Source organism: Pristis pectinata, chromosome 2, assembly GCF_009764475.1.
Source record: "Pristis pectinata isolate sPriPec2 chromosome 2, sPriPec2.1.pri, whole genome shotgun sequence".
NCBI classification, from domain to species: Eukaryota; Metazoa; Chordata; class Chondrichthyes; order Rhinopristiformes; family Pristidae; genus Pristis; species Pristis pectinata.
The window spans coordinates 39,578,899-39,598,492 of NC_067406.1; the positions used below are offsets into that span (position 1 = coordinate 39,578,899).

A 19,594-nucleotide genomic window follows, 5' to 3' on the forward strand; every position below is an offset into this window, starting at 1 on the left:
AAAAATACTTCTGGACATGTTAACAAGTTTGAAATGGGCCATCCCTACTACTAAATCTTGCAAATTTCTAACTGAGTTGAAGAAAGCTTTACAGATTTGGCCTTTCATTTTGTGTAACAGTTGTAAGAGTAAGACTTGTATTAATCTTGGATAAAGAGATTCTCATTTGCATACTTCAGAAGGAGTAAATAAATTTATGGCAAATAAAATCTGGCTGCAAATAGCTTTCCTTCCAGCTTTATTGTAGAATAATTTGCTGAATTGGCAAAGGAAATGCATAATTTTGGTGTCAACTATACATCTGTGCTTAGCCTCCTAGGCGTCCAGACTCATCAGATGATCGCTATGTTATGACAAAACACGCTGCTATCTACCCAACTGAAGAGGAGCTGCAGGCTGTCCAGAAGATCGTTTCACATACTGAGCGTGCTCTTAAACTTGTGTCTGACTGCATAACAGAGCAAGATAAACCAAAGAACAAAGAGGATGATAAGAAAGATATAGCAAAAGATAGGTATGGCATCTTATGCTACTAGTTTCTGATGTGTGCATTTCTATGACAATTTTCTGACCAGTTAAATTATTTATATAGAATATATTCATCGAAAGCCATTAGAGCAGATGTAATGTTTTCAAATTAAGGAGTGCGTTCAAAGAATATTTTGCTCTAAGCTTTATTTTGAATTATTAACTTTTTATATTAAGTGTGAAGTTTTAGTGTATCAAAGCAATGTTTAGGGAATATTTCACTGTGTAATGGATTGTGGTGGAATTTCCTTTGCCTTATTACGTTAGAAAATACTTTTTATAATTACTTGACATGAAACTATAATGCAATTTCTGTTTGAGTCATAGAGCAATACAGCACTGGTACAGGCCCTTTGGCCCAACCAGTCCATGCCAACCACAGTGCCTGCCCCGCTAGTTCCAATTTCCTGTGTTCTGCCCGTATCCCTCTCAGTCCTGCCCCTCCATGTACCTATCCAAGTGCTTCTTAAAGGATACTATTGTACCTATCTCAACCACTTCCTCTGGCAGCTCATTCCACGTACTCACCACCCCCTGCATGAAAAAGCTGCCCCTCAAGTCCTTTTTAAATCTTTCTGCTCTCACCCTAAACCTATGCCCCCTAGTTCTGGACTACCCTACCCTGGGGAAAAGACTGTTACCATCCACCTTATCTATCTATGCCTGTCCTGATATTAAACATTCCCATAAGGTCGGCCCTCATTCTCCTATGTTCCAAGTAATAAAGACCTAGCCTGGCCAACCTCTCCCTATACTCGGGCCCTTTAGTCCTGGCGATATCCTTGTAAATCTTTTCTGAACACTTTCCAGTTTAACCATGTCTTTCTATAACAGGTGATCAAAACTGTACTCCAAGTGCAGCTTCACCAAATAAGGAATAAAGCTTGCAGTTTCATCATAAAATCTGCATTGTTTATTTATTAGCAGGATTTGCTTGAAAAGCTGGCAATTAATTGCTGCAGGGAGACTTTCATGGGGAACAACTAAGTGGAAGCAATAAATTATATTGCCTGCTGGAAAACCTATCATTTAGCAATTAACTTTTCTGCTAATTGACCATTGACTTTGAAGTGCAATGACTTCTATTTTTTTTCTTCTGCCCACATTTGCTACAGAAGAGATGATAGCCAGAGAGCTTTGAAGGGTGTCATGCGAGTTGGTGTACTTGCTAAAGGGTTGCTGTTACGTGGGGACAAAAACGTGAACCTTGTACTGCTCTGCGCCGAGAAACCGACTGGAGCACTGCTGAATCGCATTGCAGATAACTTGCCAAAACAGCTTGCGGTATGGTATTTTTAGTCCTAAAATTATTCTGATTTCTATTGCTTTATTTAAAAAAAAATTAGCATAACTTTGTTAACTATTTCAATGTTTTCGCTTTTGGCAATCAACTTACAAACAGTGATGTGAACCACAATAAATGAAACTGAGTAGTAATGCAGAGAGGTTAATTTTTTTGCAGATGAGGTATGCAAAGGGCTAATTTTCAACTCTATTTAGGAAGTGTCACTCTGAGAGAAGTTGATTAGCTCTTTTTGTTTTTTTTCTTAAATAAGGGACTCCTTAAAATTTCAAATGCTGCAAATATGATTTTAAAAATTCCTGGGAATACTAAATCCCTTGGCATCTGTAAAGAAAAAAAATTACCTAACATTGTTAAAAAATGTGATGGCTGTATTTTCTAGCATTTTTCTGTTCTTGTTTTGAAGAATGTAATGCTTCCCAGTATGTTTGTGTAACATTCTTTTTCTTAAAAAAAACATTAATGATAGGTCACTACTCCTGAGAAGTATGAAGTGAAGTGCTGCATTCCTGACTCAGCCATAATTATTACATCAAATATGGAACCAAAAATGCAAGTCACCATCACACTTACATCACCGGTCATTAGAGAGGAGAACATGGGAATTGGAGGTTGGAAGTCTAAGATTCTTGTCTGCTTTTCTCTTCTGTTAATTTCCTGCTATCATATGCCAATGGGCCCTAGGAGTTAATCTATGACACTTTTCCGTACGTAAGAGATTTGAAAGAAAGTGAAGTTCAAAGCATGTTAGTGTCTGTAGAATGTGGTCACCTGTGTGGTAGCAAAGGAAAGTGTTGTAGAACTTGCTATTCTGAGGTCCCTTGGTATTCAACGTATAGCTCCCCTGAGTGCAAGTTGAACCTGTATTCTTGAGAATATTTTTGTATTGTAATTTATAAGTCTGCTGGTGTTTATATTTTTACATATTGTTTATCTTCAAGGAAATGCTTATGGCAGAACAGGGCTCTTAAATTCAGACATCATTTGAAAATTCTGCGATCTTTATAACATTTATTATCCGAAAAAAATTGATACCAAGATCTGGATAATTGGTAAATTCTCTTGGATTGCCCTATTGTTTTGAGTTGCATGCAATAAACTCTAAGGCAAAATGTATTTTTTAAAAATTGCAGAAGCTTTTAATAGGAGTGGATGCAGTACATTAAATATAAGTAATTTGGAGAAAAGTCCGTTAAAATCCAGACAACCAAGTCTACGTTATTTGACTAAGAGCACTTTTAGGCAAATTAATAGTGACATTTTTTTCTTACTAATTTCTAATTTGGGGAATGGCACAACATTCATCTTTTTATTGAATTTTAGAGCCCTGGTGATGTAAAATACTGGATTTCATTTGGGTTTTTGGAATCTCCTTGGGGGATTTACTAAACAACTAATGAAGGCTTTGTGAGAGGAATCTCTGATGGATGAGGGACTGGGTATAATGAAAAAATCCTCTTAATTGTTAGATTGCACCCGTTTACTGAGTCTGCGTGTTTTGCTCCTGTTGACTCTGCAATAACTTGTGTTGGGATGTAGATTTCCTGCAAGATGGTTGTTTTTATCTATCCATAGCTCATGGATTCAGTCCAAAGCCTTCTAGCATCAACAGCAAGAGTCGAATCCTCTCAGGGGCTGCTGACACGTCATCGGAAGGATTTTTGACCAAGGTTTTTGTAAGAGCTTAGCCACACCTGCCACACAGTTGTTGGATGGACTGGGGCCACTCCAGCCTTGCTTATATATTAAATGTATCCAGAGATCGAACAATGCCACTTAATGTTGATATCAGATATTTCTGTTTACTTAAAGATGAAATAAATTGCTTTCATAATGCTGCCTTCTGCAAAATTAGATTTAATTGAAGTTCTAATTTAAGAATTCAATTTCAATCCATTGTATACTTGCCAACTAAAAGCATCCAAATTTAGCTTTAGGGTTATTTTGTTTACAAGCAAATCCCTGGTATGTTATGCCAGGATATTGCATACTGCCAGATATGTGGTATCGGTCTATCTCTTAAATATTTCTTGCAGAATTCCATTTCCTTTCTTGCTTTCTTTGACTTGGTTTAATGGCGCTGACATAAAAGTAAAATTTTTTCTATGAAACTTTAGCAGGGCCACAAAAATTCATTTGTTTTTAATGGTCCAGTAATCAGGAGTTCTTCTCTGTGGTAAAACTTCAATTCTGCCGTTTTCAAATACTTGATTGTAACATCTGTAACTGAGAATACCATTCTTCTTGCCCAAGAAAATGGCAGTGAACTGAATTGAACATAACACAAGTTTGCCCCTAAAAAATAGTTTAGGAGCACATGTATAACAAGGTCGAGTTCATCTCAAGCTAGTATAATAGCCCTCCAAGCTTGAAGGGTCCATAATTACTGAAAAGTTTTCTTTTTTTAAAAAAAACTGCAGATGCTGCAAATTTGATATAAAAACAAAAAAAACTCAGCAAGTCAGGCAGCACTGGTGGAGGGAAACAGGATTAATATATTGGGTCAATGACCCTTCATCTGTAATTATTGTTGCAGATCTTCTTTAATCCACTAAAAATTGACATTTTTGCTTAAACTATTTGCCTATTAGTGAATTTAATGCAATGTGTCCTTTCTGTAATGAAAGCTTATAAAAGTTAATTCTAACAACCCAAGTATGGCATTACTAAATTGTATTTTGGAAATTAGTACCTTTTTTTTTAAGTAACGCATATTTAAGTGTGATAAACGTTTTTTTTATCCAAATTGGTTAAAAGTCAACCAGACTTACTGATGTTGTTGGCTCTAGGTACACTTAATTAGAATTTAGTTTTCCTGACACTTGTAGTGTAAGGAAATGGTATAATTTTCAAAGCTGCAAAACATAAAGTTAAATTATTTTTTTGAATCAGAGGCCATAAGTCCTAAAGATAATTGGCTTGAAAACCTAATGTTGGTCTGGTAGTTCTCTTGCTCTACTAGTATTTACACAACATTCCTTAGAGGGAAACCTCAGCGTAATCTACAGTATTGATTGTACTCATATCTTGACCAGGTATATTTTTTTAATAAAATGCTAGAAATGCTCAATCTGGTCAAGTATCACTTGGGGGGGGGGGGGGGGGGGGGGGGAGGAGGAGAAGAGAAACAGTTCACATTGTTGGCCCATGAACTTCTCATTAAATCCTCCAAGATTAAACAGATTTTATTTTTCACTTTTCAAATACAATGTATTTTGGAGTAATTTCAGCGAGTATTTTTACAAAGTGTAAATGTGTGGGAAGGGATAAGGTTGACAAAACTTTTTTTTTCCTTTGATTTTTGCTTTGTGCATCCTGTAGTTATTGGGTACTTTTAAATAGTTCACCAAAGATAATAGTTTGCCAAATTCAGCATTGTAACATGGTAATTGACAATGAACAGAAGTCCAATTTAGGTCGAACATTTCTGTAGTGTACCTTGAAAAGTGATTTCTTCCCAACAAAGCCATAAAGATGAAATATAATGAACTAGCTAAAATGTGCACCTTGTCAATTGACCAATTCTAGTTTACAAGATTCTTTAATTGTTAATTTTCTACATGGATTTCTGGAGGCCCTTCTATTACATGTTCTGAATTGGCTGGTGAAGTGTGGCTACTAGTCCTCCGTGTACTTCTAGGGAAAGCTAATATTTGGAGCAGTGTCATTCCTTTTGTGTACACTGGACATTCTTGAATGTGTCATTATTCATCATGTTACTTGAGAAATCAAAAGCTCAAGTACAGTGATATGTTTAATTGGAAGTTATTGGATATTTCAAAAAAGGTTATTGATAATTCCCTTGTGTATTGTCAACTTTTAGTAGAATGTGTGGCAGTATGGCTATGTTTCTGAAATGTCATGCCTACCTGGTCAAACACCCATTCCTCACTGCACTTTGCCAATTCGATCCATTTTAGATGTAACCTCGGTTATGGTGAAAGACCCACCGGACGTCTTGGACAGGCAAAAATGCCTTGACGCTCTGGCTGCTCTCCGCCACGCTAAGTGGTTCCAGGTTCGGAACATCATTTTACTTACTTACTTGTAGCCTTATGAGAGATGATTGAGTTTATGACTTTTCCATGAAAATGAGCTGTTACATTAGTAAACCTAATATTCCCAAGGCTGCCTACGTTGATCGTGCCTTTGCCTAGGAAAGTGACCAGGAAAAATACTTTATTTTTTCCATTGTTTAAAACTTTAAATTCTGCATTAACAATTTTTTTCTGGTCATTGACTGTAGCATGAGGCATCCTTGTGTCGCTTTTTGTAATGTTTGCACATCGGTATTGTGTTGTAAATGTTCCATAAGGCTGCAGTTTAACTAGCTTTTAAAAGGGTGTTTGTAATGCTTTATGCTCAGCTTTCATAAACTTTTTCTTCACCTGCTTCATTTATAATTTAAGATTTAAAGTTTATGTTGGAGCGGGAGACAGAAGTTGCTCTAACTTACTGCGACTTTGCAGTGTGGCAAACGTGCAGTAAGAAAAGGCAGTCTACTCTGTGTTCCGTGATTTATATTTTCCTTTTAACATGTGTAATTATGTACTTTCCATGGATAAAACTTGTATTCTTTTAAAAATGCCATAAAGGAAGAACGTGGGGGAGAGGAAGTTCTCAAGAGGCCAGGAAGATGAGCTAGGCCAGCTTCTTCCTGTTTCTGCTGTGCACTTTGACCCCCATTTCTTCCACAGAAGAATTCTGCTGTGGACAGTAGGCTCATGAGTAAAGTGCTGGATATTTTTTCTTTGAATCCATCATCTTTACAAGCTTTTGTTTCAAAACAGCAGCGTTTTTCCCCCATTTCTTAGTTTCTAGCCTTGAGACTTGCTGACATCCATGTGATTTAGATTTTTGTTTCTGCTTTAGGCTAGGGCCAATGGTTTGCAGTCTTGTGTGATTATTATTCGCATCCTACGTGATCTCTGCCAACGGGTACCAACCTGGGGAGTTTTGCCAAGCTGGGTGAGTGTACCTTCTATTTAATTGTAGAAGTTATTTAAGACTTGGTTTGACTTCGTCAGTGTACAGAGGAATGTTCTAATTGCACAGAATTGCATTTTTCTATGATAAATGTTGGCTGCAAAATAGTTGTCAAGAAGTAGTATAACTACATTTGTTACTGTTATCCTAATACAATAACATTTTTATAATATTGAAGATTTATGCTCCAGAGATATCTATGTTAGTCCAGTGCACTACAATGGCTTCTACCAAATAGTCTGGGAAAATCTTCCAGATATGTCCTGTCTACAAAAAGCAGGACAAATTCCAGTCTGACTAATTACTATCTCATCAGCCTGCTCAGCAGCAGAGAGAGGAAGGTGTCCTTGGCATTATGATCAGGTGGCAATTTCCACCTCTCTGATGCTTGGCCTAGGTTTTCACCAGGATCTCATCACAACTTTGTTTCAAACATGGATCCAAGAGCTGAATTCCAGCAGTGGGGTCAGAATGACTGCCTTGATATCAAGGCAGTACTTGACTGGTTGTGGCATCGTAGAGCCCTCAGAAGATAGCAAAGGGAAAAACACTCCAGTGCTTGAGGTCAAACCCCGCAAATCTCAGGATGCTTGCTGGTGACTATCTTCAATTCCATTTGCCACTTAGAAAGTGAAGTGTGTTTGAATGCTGTAACATAAGCTAATAAGTGCCAAGGATGACCAGATGCAAGAAGAGGGAATCTAACAACCCATTCTTGACATTTAACTCCATTATCATGTTAGATCCTGACCATGACCATTCTGGAGTCACCACTGACCAGGAAATGAACTAGATGAGCAACTGAAATAATGTGGCTGCAAGAACAGGTCAAGGTTTAGTGTTTCTGGAGTGAGTAACTAACCAAGAGTTCCCAAAGACTCTCAGCTCTCTGAGACATGAAAAGTACCGTGATGTAATATTCTATGCTTGCATCACCAACTCCACTCAACTCTGCACATCCAGGGCAAAGCAGCCTGCTTGACTAGTACCTTAAATGGTCAATCTCTCGACCATTTGGTTCAAAGTGCATTGCAGTTGCCCTCCTAGGTTACTCCAGCAACACATGCCAAACCCACGACTTCTATCACCAAAAAAGGCAAGGGTAGAAGTAACATAAGAATACCACCCTTTCTGCTTCCCTTGTAAATATTTCACCATTTTAACTTGGAAATACATTATCAGTCTTTCATCATTACTATGCCCAAAATATCAGAACCCCTTATCCAGCACTACCTTTGGAGTAACTTCACAAGAAGGTCTTCACTCATTCATGGAGGCAACTCGCCACTTCCACCTTCTGAAAGGCAATTAGGGTCAGGCAATTAATGTTGCTCACCCAGTGATGCCCACTTTCTTCACTTAACTTCATTAAATACTTCTGCAACTAGCCTTTTTCCAAAAATGACAATAGGATATATAAAGAGCTGTTTATTGTAACCATTCTAATTCTGAGCACACCCTGGTTTAAACTTGCTCTTATTTAGCTATAGCCAGAATTAGTTTTGTTCAAGATCACTGCAACAAACTCTATACTTTTTATATATTTAAAAAAAATCCTGCTTTCAGCTTGCTGAGGAAAGATATTTGCGCAAAGGATACCAACAATACTTTAAATCTACTTTCCTAGCATCTAATTTAAGCTTGGAGCCTGTAACTGGGTCACCTAATTTCAAGTAGATCCTGAAAAGGTGGAACTTGGAGACTGTTTGTTTCTCTGTCCCTTTAAATGTAGAATGTTGTGAGGTTATTCTGAATGGAATGCAACTTTGAATTTGGAAGGATCTGCCAATTGTTCCATCAGTGATGTTGAAACTTCTAACCATACCACCTCAGGTCAATTTCTCTCCTCGTTCATCAATCACCTTGTCTCTGTCACTTCCACTCGATGTGACTTTCTGTACTAATCCCAGAATATCTATTATTATACATGTATATTCCCTTAAAGATTCTGATTATTTCTTTTGGATTCCTTCAGCTTTGCCCTATCCTCTTGAGAAATTTTCTTCAAATGTTTCAACCTGTTTTCTCCAATCTCCTAATTTTCCTTTTGTTATTTGAAGCTTCTCCTTCAGATTTTGTCACCAATAGAACTTCCTCTCTACCTTGCAGAGGCTAGGCGACAACTCTTGGACATCTCGTCATGCATGGCCCCATCAACTCTGATCAGGCCATTGTCTCCCATGCCATCATAGATCTCATCACTTCAGGAGATCTCCCCTTGCAGCCTCTGACCTGATAGTTCCCCAACCCTGGTAGGCCCATTGTTTCTGCCTGCTCTTGCTCACTGAACTTAACTCCTCATACCTCGACTCTATCCTGTCCTCCCACCCCCTTGTCCAGTTCCTTCCCACTTATAACTGGGACCCCTCACATGCTCTCCACCATTTGAGCAATTTCCAATTCCCTGGCCACCACCATCTCATCTTTACTATGGATGGCCCGTCTCTGTTCATTTCCATTGCCCATCAAGAAGGTCTCTGTTTCTTTCTAGAATGTGGATCCAACCAGTTCACCACATGCTAACAGCCTAGCAGAATGTCGTTCTTGCCCTGAACAACTTTTTATTCCTCCCACTTTCAACAAATCAGAGGTGTAGCCATGGGCCCCAGCTACACCTCCCTTTTCATTGGCTATATGGAGCAGTCTTTGTTCCAAACCTGCTTTGGCACCACTCCCAACTCTTTCTCCACTATATCAACAATTGCATTGGCACTGCCTCCAGCACCTGTGAGGAACTTGTCAATTTCATCAACTTCACTACTAAGATAAGATATTTCTATTAGTCACATGTACATCAAAACACAGTGAAATGCATCTTTTGCGTAGAATGTTCTGGGGGCAGAACACAAGTGTCACCACGCTTCTGGCGCCAACATAACATGCCCACAACTTCCTGACCCGTACGTCTTTGGAATGTGGGAGGAAACCGGAGCATTTGGAGGAAACCCATGCAGACACGGGGAGAATGTACAAACTCCTTACAGACAGTGGCCGGAATTAAACCCAGGTTGCTAACCGCTGCACTACTGTGCCTGCCTGGTGCCTAACTTCCACTCTGCCCTTATATTTACTTAGACCATTTCCAACACCTCTATACAGAACAGTGCAGCACTGGACAGGCCATTCAGCCCATGATTTTGTGCTGATCTTGATGCAGATTTGTACTAAATGTCCTCCTGCTTATCATCCATATCCCTCCATTCCTTTTATATTCATGTGTCTGTCTAAAAGCCTCTTAAACTCCACCAAATGGCCTGATTCCACTACTACCCCTGGTAACCCATTCCAGGCACCTACCACTGTGCATTTTTTTTTAAAAAAACACTTGCCCCTCATGTTGCCTTTATTCTGCCCCCCTCCCAACCTTAAAAGGGCACCCTCTAATGTTTTGACATTTCTACCCTAGGGAACAGATTCTGACTGTCTACCTTATCTATGCCTCATAATTCTTAAAACCACTATCAGTCTACCCTCAGCCTCTAACACTCCAAGGTGAACAACCCAAGTTTTTCCAACCTGTCCTTGTATATCCTTCATATGCCTTCTTTACCACCTCATCCACTTGCATAGCCACTTTTAGTGAACTACGGACCTGGATCCCAAGGTCTTTCTGTACCTCACTGTTGTTAAGGAATCTACCATTAACTGTACACTTTCTCCTTTCATTTGACCTCCCAAAGTGCAAACCTCACACTTGCCCAGATTATACTCCCATCTGTAACTGATCTATATTCCACTGTATTCTTTGATAGTCCTTTACACTGTCCACAACTCCACCAATCTAGGTGTCATCTGCAAACTTGCTAATCCACCTATCTACATTTTCATCCAAATCATTGATATACATCACAAACAGCAGAGGTCCCAGCACCGATCCTTGTGGAACACCACTGGTTATGGACCTCCAGCCAGAATAACAGCCTTCCACCCCTACTGTCTTCTATGGGCAAACCAGTTCCGAATCCAAATTTGCAATTTACCCTGGATCCCATGCATCATCTTCTGAATCAACATACCATGAGGAATCTTGTCAAAAGCCTTATTAAAGTCCATGTAGATAACGTCCACTGCCTTGCTCTCACCAAACTCCTTTGTCACCACCTCAAACAAAAAACCTCAAATTTGTAAGACGTGACATGACCTGCCCTGCGAAAAGCCTTGCTGACTGTCCCTAAGCAGGCCATGCCTTTCCAAATGTGCGCAAATCCTATCCCTCAGAATCCTCTCCAATAGCTTCCCTAACACTGATGTAAGGCTCACTGTCTATAACTACCTGGATTATCCCTCTATCCCTTCTTGAACAAAGGTACAACATTTGCTACTCAGTCCTCCGAGATGTCACCTGTAGCTAGTGAGCACACAAAGATCCTTGTCAAAGCCCCAGCAATCTCCTCTTGATGTCTCGGTCTCCATCTCGGGAGACACGCTGTCCACTGACATTTACTGCAAATCCTTCGACTTCGACTCCGACTCCCACAGCTACCTAGATTACACCACCTCCCACCCTGTCTCTTGTAAGGATGCCATTCCTTTCTCTGTCTCTGCCGCGTCTATTCTCGAGGTGAGGCCTTCCACTCCAGGACATCTGAGATGTTCTTTTTAAGGAAATTGTGTTTCACCCCCACCCCCACAGTGGCTGATGGAGCCGTCACCAGCATCTGCTGTACTTCCCATACTTCTCACACCCAGCCTGCCCTTGGACAGAATAGGGATAGAGTTTCCTTGGTCCGTGCCTTTCACCCCAGCAGCCTATGGATCCAACACATTCTTCTATGTTTCTGCTAGCTACAATGTGATCTCACCACCAGCCACATCTTTCCCTCCCCAGTCCTTGCTGCTTTCTGCAGGGATCACTCTCTCTGTGACTCCCTGGTTCGCCCATCCCTCCCCCACCTCAGGCACTTCACCTGCAACTGTAAGAGGTGTAATAACCATCCCTACACCACCTCCCTGACCACTATCCAAGGACCCAAACAGCCCTTCCAGATGAGACAGATTTACGTGTACCTCCAAACTTCTTTATTGCATTTGGTGCTATCAATGTGGCCTCCTCTACATCTGTGAGACCAGGTGCAGATTGGGTGACTGCTTTGCCAAGCACCTGCGCTCCATTCACCACGGCCATCCGTAGCTCCCGGTTGCCAGCCATCTTAATTCCCCTCCCCATTCCCACACCAACCTGATGAAAAACACTATGATGCTGGGGGACCTCAGCAGGCCAGGCAGCATCTGTGGAGAAAAGCACAAATGCAGCCTGGCCTGCTTGAGTTCCTCCAGCATCATAGTGTTTTTCATCTAGATTCTCCCACACAAACCTGTTTGATATTGGCTGCCTCCACTGCCAGGGTGAAGCGAAACATAAACTAGAGGAACAGTACCTCGTATTCCACTTGATCACCCTGTTTCTTTTTCCCTCCTCTTCCTACTCCATCTACCCACACACTCCCCACAGTTCTTATCTGCCCACCCCACCTCCCTTATTTTGTTCTATGCTCCATCTTCCTTCCCTATCAGATTCCATCATCTGCAGCCTTTTGCCTCCACCTATCACCTCCCAGTGTCTGTCCCTACTTCCACTCTTTCCTCCTGCCTATCACCTCCCTCTCACCTGGAGCCACCTATCACTTGCCAGCTCTTGCTCCACCCCTCCCCTCACTTCTTTATACTGGCTATTTCCTCTGCTCTTTCAGTCAGGGTGAAGGGTCTCGATCTGAAACGTCAACTATCCATTTCCCTCCGAAGATGCTGCCTGACCCACTGAGTTCTTCCAGCAGTTTGTTTTTCACTCCCGATTCCCGTATCTGCAGTCTCGTCTCTCTTTCCTTGCAAATTACTGTCGTGGTCATGCTTTGAATCATTTTTGATAACATCTTTGTGCTTTTCTTATTCTCTTTTTCAAGCTCTTCTGTTCCTTTTCTCCATCTCCACCTCCTTCTGAGAGAGATTCTTTTTAGTAACCAATATGAATTCATTAATTGTTTTGAAATGCTCTCTATTAACCTTAGTGTAATTTACTTTAGGCCATGGAGTTGCTGGTGGAAAAAGTAATCAGTAGTGCTTCTGGACCACTTAGTCCGGGTGATGCCATGAGGAGAGTTTTTGAATGTGTTTCATCTGGAATACTCTTACCAGGTGAGTTCTGTGTGTGGTCCTCTTTTAAGCCTCAAATGTTGGGTATCATTATTTGATCTAAAGAAAAACATTTGTTGTTTTTTTTAATCTGAGCCAGCTCATAATTTCACCAATCTACTTCCCTGTCCGTATCATATACCCATTCAATCTTATTCTGGAAATGTTTACCATTTTAAAAGTTGCGGTAACCTTGGCTACTTTGTGCATTGTGAAATTGCAGGATGCCTTCTGAATGTAAATTAGTATCAGGTTTTTCAACATGTCACCAGTTGCTGCAGTACATATTTTCCCAAAAGTCTTGCATTAGTGATTGGAAAAAAATGTTTTGGTTGAATGATTCCTTGCAATATAGCTTTAAATTAATGTTGATATTTTATTCTCACCCCATTGATCACCCTAAACATTCACTTCTTTTACCACCATTGCTGCGGCTTCACTGTGTGCCATCTGAAAGATGCACTGCAACAAGTCAATAGGCTGCTGTGATAAAACCTAATTCCTCTACTATCAGAGAAAAGAGGCACATGTTTGTGTGAACAGCAACAGTTTTGCGTTCCCTCCAAGCCCCACACCACCCTGACTTTTGTATTGCCAAACTTTCGTACTCTGGGACAGGATCTTGGAGTTTCCTACTTCACAGCATTGGAGGAGGAAATTTGCTTCTAAGACTGCTGTAGTTTGTTGAGAGTAAAAAGGGTTGGGCAATGCTTGTCATTTATTTGTGATGCCCACAGCTGATACCTTTTTTTTAAACAAAACATATTGCCTGATTATGGTAGTTGATCTTTTATCCATCAGTCAACAACAGATCAGGACACAATCAAGGGAAAGAGTCTCTGCATTTTTTTAAAAATAATTTTTTCACTGATCGTGGACATCAGTGACAAGGTTGGAATTTATTATCCATCTCTAACTGCCCCCAAGAGGCTTGCTTGGACAGCTATGTTCAACTATATTAGTGCATCAGTAGTTGATGTCGGCCAGGCCAGACTAGTTGAAGATCACAGATTTCCTTCCCTGAAGGTTATTTGTAAAACAAATTTGGTTTTTAACAACAGCTTGCAGTTTGATGGTCACATTACAGTTTACTCCAAAGTTATTTATTTTAAATTCCCCAGATACTAGGGAATCAGTAGACTAATTAGTTTAATCATGATGCTCTAGTACCTCCTAGTCTGCAACCTTGGGCCATAGGTTTTAAAAGTTACCTATTTGTTTCAAAGTGTGCTACACTTTCATGTTGTTCATTTCATATATTCTTGTGTCTAAGGAAACCATTCGGCTCATTGAATCTATGCCTGGTCTGAGCATTCCCATCAGTACCATTCTCCCATTTATTTCCCTGCAATCAATGTACCCCCCCCCCCCCCCCCAGTTAACCTACAATCATGTCTTTGGGATGTGGGAAGGAACTGGAATGCTTGGAGGAGAATGTGCAAACTTCTCACAGTACCCAAAGTCAGGATTGAATCTAAGCCATTAGAGCTGAGGGGCAGCACCTCTAACTGCTGGGCACTATGCCACTTGTGTATTCGATAACCTGAAATTAATATTTTTGGGCTTGGCAGAAAAAAGATTTTCCAGAAAGAAACCTGTCTAATCGGTGCCATCTACTTCCACTGGCTCCCATGTAGGTTTTTCCACTATTTCAGCATTGATGTAAACGTTGGGAAATGTGACTTCTCAATGCACAAGCAAGCAATTATTCAGGAGTAAGTGGAAACGAGTAGCTGATGACACTGGATTGTCACTCGTACATGAAATTGGTGTGAGTTTTACACCATCTGCTGTAGTTTTGTTTGCTAAGCAGGGAAACAAGATCATGGTACCTTGCATTTTAGCCTAACTATGCTTGCTTAACAATGAGCTAGGCTTGATTCAGCTTTGGTTATTCTATAAAATGAAGAAACTGCAAATGATATTTAAGAATAAATCCTAAATGCTATGAAGTAGCCAGTTTTCTTACCTTGGTGTTTTTAGGTGGTCCTGGCCTATATGACCCTTGTGAAAAGAACCCTAGTGATACATTGAATTCAGTTACTGGACAGCAGCGGGAAGATATAACAGCTAGTGCACAGGTATGATTCTCATAATCAGAAAAGGCCAGTTATATTGTCTGTTATTTTTTTAAAAATATATTGTAGTTGTTATTGTGGTCTGTTCCTGATGGTACATATCTGGAATAAACTATGTTCTGAATTGTTATAGTTAAGTGCTGAGGCTAATTACTTCCACGATATCGTATATAGTGCCTCATTTGGTATTGTGCTATTCTTTCCCTTTTGTCGGCTCTATTTGGGACTATATGCTAGTCATCCACATGGGGAATATCATAAGTCCATTTGCCTTTATGACACCATGTGATCTCATTATCTAAATGCATTTGCATGTTTTCCTTTAGTGTGCCCAATTCATCCTTAATTAGCTGCACACCAAGAGCAGCTTTTCTATTTCTGTTAATTTATCCTAACAATTGAAATATGGTTAAGTAGATTTTTTGTAATGCTTTTTAATTTGTTTACAATCGTAACTATTTCATTATTTCACTACTGATACTAAGTTGGTGAGGGAGGTTTTTAGCATTTGGAGTTGGTTAATAGATGCTGTTTTGAAGTCTCTGGATTCAAATGTTGCTATTACTAGTCATATTTTAACATATTTGACTTTTTTTTAAAAGTGACTAGCTTTTGTAGTTGTATCGTGCATTTTTACAAAGAGAGAATCATGTGCTTTCTATTTGTTCAGATTGTGGAAATTAAGTGGACATAATTTGATGGTCTGAAGTTGTAATTGAAACAGAACGAAAATCTCAAGTGTTTCCTTTGATAATTTGTTAAATTGATTGTGCAACCAAGGAGTACATTTCATTGATTTCCTTCTGTCTACACAAGTTGACCCTGCCCCACCCCTTCATTCTGTCAGAACCACGTGTTCCTGCCCTTTCAGTAAATCTGCTCCAAGGCTGGGAACTAAAGCAACCAGGAAAACAGGAACACCCATGCACATCTGACTGAAAAGGCCCTCTCGTATCTGAGGAGATGAAATTTTATGTAGGTTCTAGTCATGCGTCTTTTCCAAACAGCAAACAAATGCAGTATTGCCTGTCATGGGTGAGACAAGACTAGTACATGGTCTTGGTGCAACTCCAAGGGGAGGTGAACTTTGGTGCCAGCCTGAAAGCAGCGTAGGATATAACAATGATTAAGGAATTCTTTTTTTGCAGTACTGCAGAAGTGATGCAGATGGTGGAGAGGGGTCCTCTTCCTAGTGAGCAGCAGGAAGTTATCCGACAAAAGTTTGGTATAATTTGGATCAGGAGAATGTATGATCGGAATCATGGGAATGAACAACTTTTATCTGTGTACCAAGTTTCCTTTGCCTCAACCTCCTCCCTACTTTTCTTCCTGAGGGAGTGGCAGGTTGGAGTTGTGGGCCCCATCTATGTAGGCTCAGTGCTCCAGTGTGCAGGTAGCATTAGCAGACTGTCAGAACAGGAAATGTATATTGGTTCAAGGATGGCTTCTAGGTGAGAATCAAGGAACTTGTTTGTTCGATCATGGATCAGAGGTAAGAAATTACTTGACAGACACCTGGAATAAAAGTTTGGGACTGAAGTCTTTACCTTGCCTGGCATATATGTGACTCCAAACCCCACATTCTGTGTTTCATGACTTTTACCCCTTATTTCCTTTGGTTTGTTATTAACTTCTCTGAGGAAACTTGAACTACCTTTCTACATTATAGGCACGATAAAAATGGAATGTTGAATTCTATCTTGTACACATCTTTTAGAATGGGTATATAATTTCTGTTTAGAGGAAGCCAGCTACAAATTGTTGGGATTTTTTGTTCCATTCTACAGTTTGCTCTGAGATTAGTAGCATTCCGTCAGATTCACAAAGTCTTGGGAATGGATCCATTACCTCAGATGAATCCACGTTTCAGTGTTCGTAATCGAAAGAGGAGGAGGGACAACAGTGATGGGACGGATGGACTGGAAGCAGAGGGAAAGAAGGATAAAAAAGATTTTGACAGTGGAGAATTTTAAATCATTTTGCAGAATGTCCAAGGTTGTTAATACAATATTGACTATCTATGGACTTAAAAAAAAAAGGTCTGATTTGTAAGTGTTTCAATATTATTTTAAATATGTTAAATGTAAATAAGGTACTCACACTCTACACTCGAGTGGCATGTTGTCTAAGCATATTTAAACAAACCAATTGTTAATGGTCCCATTTGTGACACTTATACAGAACTACTAAATTACATAAATTTTCTTTCTATTGTTTTACTATTAGTGCTAAACCTGTTTTATAATTTGAAGAGATGCTTATGTAAATTAGTTTTGCTTCCTTCAACATTCATCTGTTTAGAATGATAAAAGCAGGGTGGAGGGTCATGTAGATTCCACAAATACAGGTGAAAGTATTTCTAAGGACTTGCAATGTAATACTGGAACTTGAATTCAACTAAACACATGCTTTTTGCAGAACCTGTGACTTGTCTGTTAAGTATAAAAGATAAATGTGAATAAGAATTTGAATTTCTTCAGTTTATCTAAAGTTCTTAGCTGTGCATCAGCGAAAAAAAAGCAGTTCTATGTTGGGCTTGCCAGCAGTTTTAATGCAGTGCTTTTACATTCATTCCTAGTACATCAGCTTGCATGACTGATCTATACCCTTGGAAGTTTGTGTTGTAGAAATGCTTTTTATGAAGCTAACAGTTTTCATGTTTTTCTTTTGTTTTGTTTTGTTTTCAATGGAAAAGTTATGTAGTTTGTTTTATATGGTTCAAATATGTAGTAATAAGCTTGTATGCAATTACCATGTTGAACATTTCTGTTGTAATTGAGGTTGGATTGTACCCCTTGTGTATACTTTGTCAATTCTTACTCAACAATAAAACTTAAAGCAACACCAACATTATCCTCAAGTTTTTGTTGGATTTTGCATGATCCGGCACTACTGCTACTAACTATGTGAAATGTTTTTGTGTAGTGGTGTTTTTTGGCGGGGGCGGGGTGGGGGAGAGGAGTCCAGAGGTTATCACAAAAATTAGACATGTATTATATGTTGTACTATACATTTTTCAGTGGATCATCCTTGGTTTAAAGAAGGGTGGGTGATTGGGTCACACAAATACAGCAGCCAATCAGGGGTAACTAATTAGATGAGGCAGTGGTAACTAATTAGATGAGGCGGTGGTTAAACTACCAAACTAGTAACCCAAAGGTGTATATTTAGAATCCAGAGACCAGAGTTCAAATTCCACCATTGCAATAATAACATTTAAATTCAATTAATAACTTGGAATTTTAAAAAAGCAGCTGACCATGGAACTATTGGATTATCATCCAACATTAATGTCATCTTTACCCAGTGTCACCTGATTGTTGTGGGTCTGGAGTCACAATGCAATTGATTCTTAAATGTTGTCTGGAATAGTCTAGTAAGCCACTCTGTTCAGAGCAATTGGGGATGGACAATAAATGCTGCTCACACCTCAAAACATAACTAATTATGAGCAGTTACCAACACAAAACAATAACATAGCAGACAAATAGTTCTCACTGTACAAAGATTTATAGTTTTTTCTCTCGCCATGCAAACTGCTGTCAAAAATCAAAATAAGCACTGTATTTGTGATTTTTACTGCATTACTATCGATGTTTATTTTGGGAGAGAGTGCAGAGGGCATTGACCAGAATGTTAACTGAATTGAAGGACTTCAGTTATGGGGAGAAACTGAATAGGCTGGATTTGTTTTCCCTAGAGCAAAGGGCATTGAGGGGTAACCATTAGGTTAGAATGATGGTCAGGATCTTTTCCCCATAATTGGGGTATCAAACAAGACAGCTTAGTTTTAAGGTGAGGGAGGAGTTTTTGAGGGGATCTGAGGAGGAAGTTTTTAAACAGTGTTTGATATCTGGAATTTGCTGCTGGAGGTGGCGGAGTCAGATACAATTACAACAGTTAAGACATTTGGACAGGCAAAGTATAGAAGGATACAGACCTAATGTGGGCAAATGGGATTAATGTAAATAGGCAGAAAGATCGGCGTGGACTTGGTGGTTAGAGTCTCTTTCTGTGCTGTACAACACTATGAAAAGTTCAAAATTGTGGCTCCAATCAAACATTAGAGCAACTTGATCTGGCTTCTCTTGGCTCTTGTTAATGTTAATTTATAAATGATTGTCATTTCATAATTTCTAATGTTCAAATTGCTGATTTTTGTTATTTTGTGAACATAGTACATATGTATACATTGGCAGGAATCATTAATTTCATTAAAATATATGCTGAACAACCTTGTAACATTTGGCCATTAAATGTTTGACTATTGAAGGCATAATTACACCTTCCTTAAATTTCACCAGATAGCATAAGGAGGAAAACATTTTGTTGCACCTAAGGTGGGTGAGAACAGAGAATCGCAGTGGATGACTTCAGTCATCCAAATGTGCAAGTTGAGGAGCCCAAGTTTTTAAGTTGGATTCTACTTGGCTGTCAATCCCATAATTACCCCTGATGTGCACCCTTTCAAATATTCTTCTTTTTCGCGTATCACCTAACTTTCCTCTGTTTGTAAATGCTGATTAATCTTGTGACTTCCTATCCTGCTGTTGATCAATTTGAAACGGTA

At 39.4% G+C, this 19,594-nt stretch overlaps 1 protein-coding gene across 6 annotated transcripts in view; it reads left to right on the top strand.

The window, feature by feature from the left end:
• zfr (zinc finger RNA binding protein) overlaps positions 1 to 19,276 on the top strand; it is a 59,259-nt gene extending 39,983 nt beyond the window's left edge. For 4 of the 6 annotated variants that reach the window (XM_052038964.1, XM_052038985.1, XM_052038970.1 and 1 more), the window contains 8 exons: positions 312 to 514; positions 1,644 to 1,812; positions 2,301 to 2,442; positions 5,752 to 5,849; positions 6,704 to 6,799; positions 12,838 to 12,949; positions 14,930 to 15,027; positions 16,812 to 19,276. In XM_052038964.1, coding sequence (XP_051894924.1) covers positions 312 to 514; positions 1,644 to 1,812; positions 2,301 to 2,442; positions 5,752 to 5,849; positions 6,704 to 6,799; positions 12,838 to 12,949; positions 14,930 to 15,027; positions 16,812 to 16,997 — 1,104 coding nt within the window. In that variant the 3' untranslated portion in view covers positions 16,998 to 19,276. Of the gene's footprint in view, positions 1 to 311; positions 515 to 1,643; positions 1,813 to 2,300; positions 2,443 to 5,751; positions 5,850 to 6,703; positions 6,800 to 12,837; positions 12,950 to 14,929; positions 15,028 to 16,811 lie in introns of those variants that run through there. The other 2 variants (XM_052038977.1, XR_007958227.1) reach the window with 2 other exon arrangements.
• Positions 19,277 to 19,594: the final 318 nt, after the last annotated feature.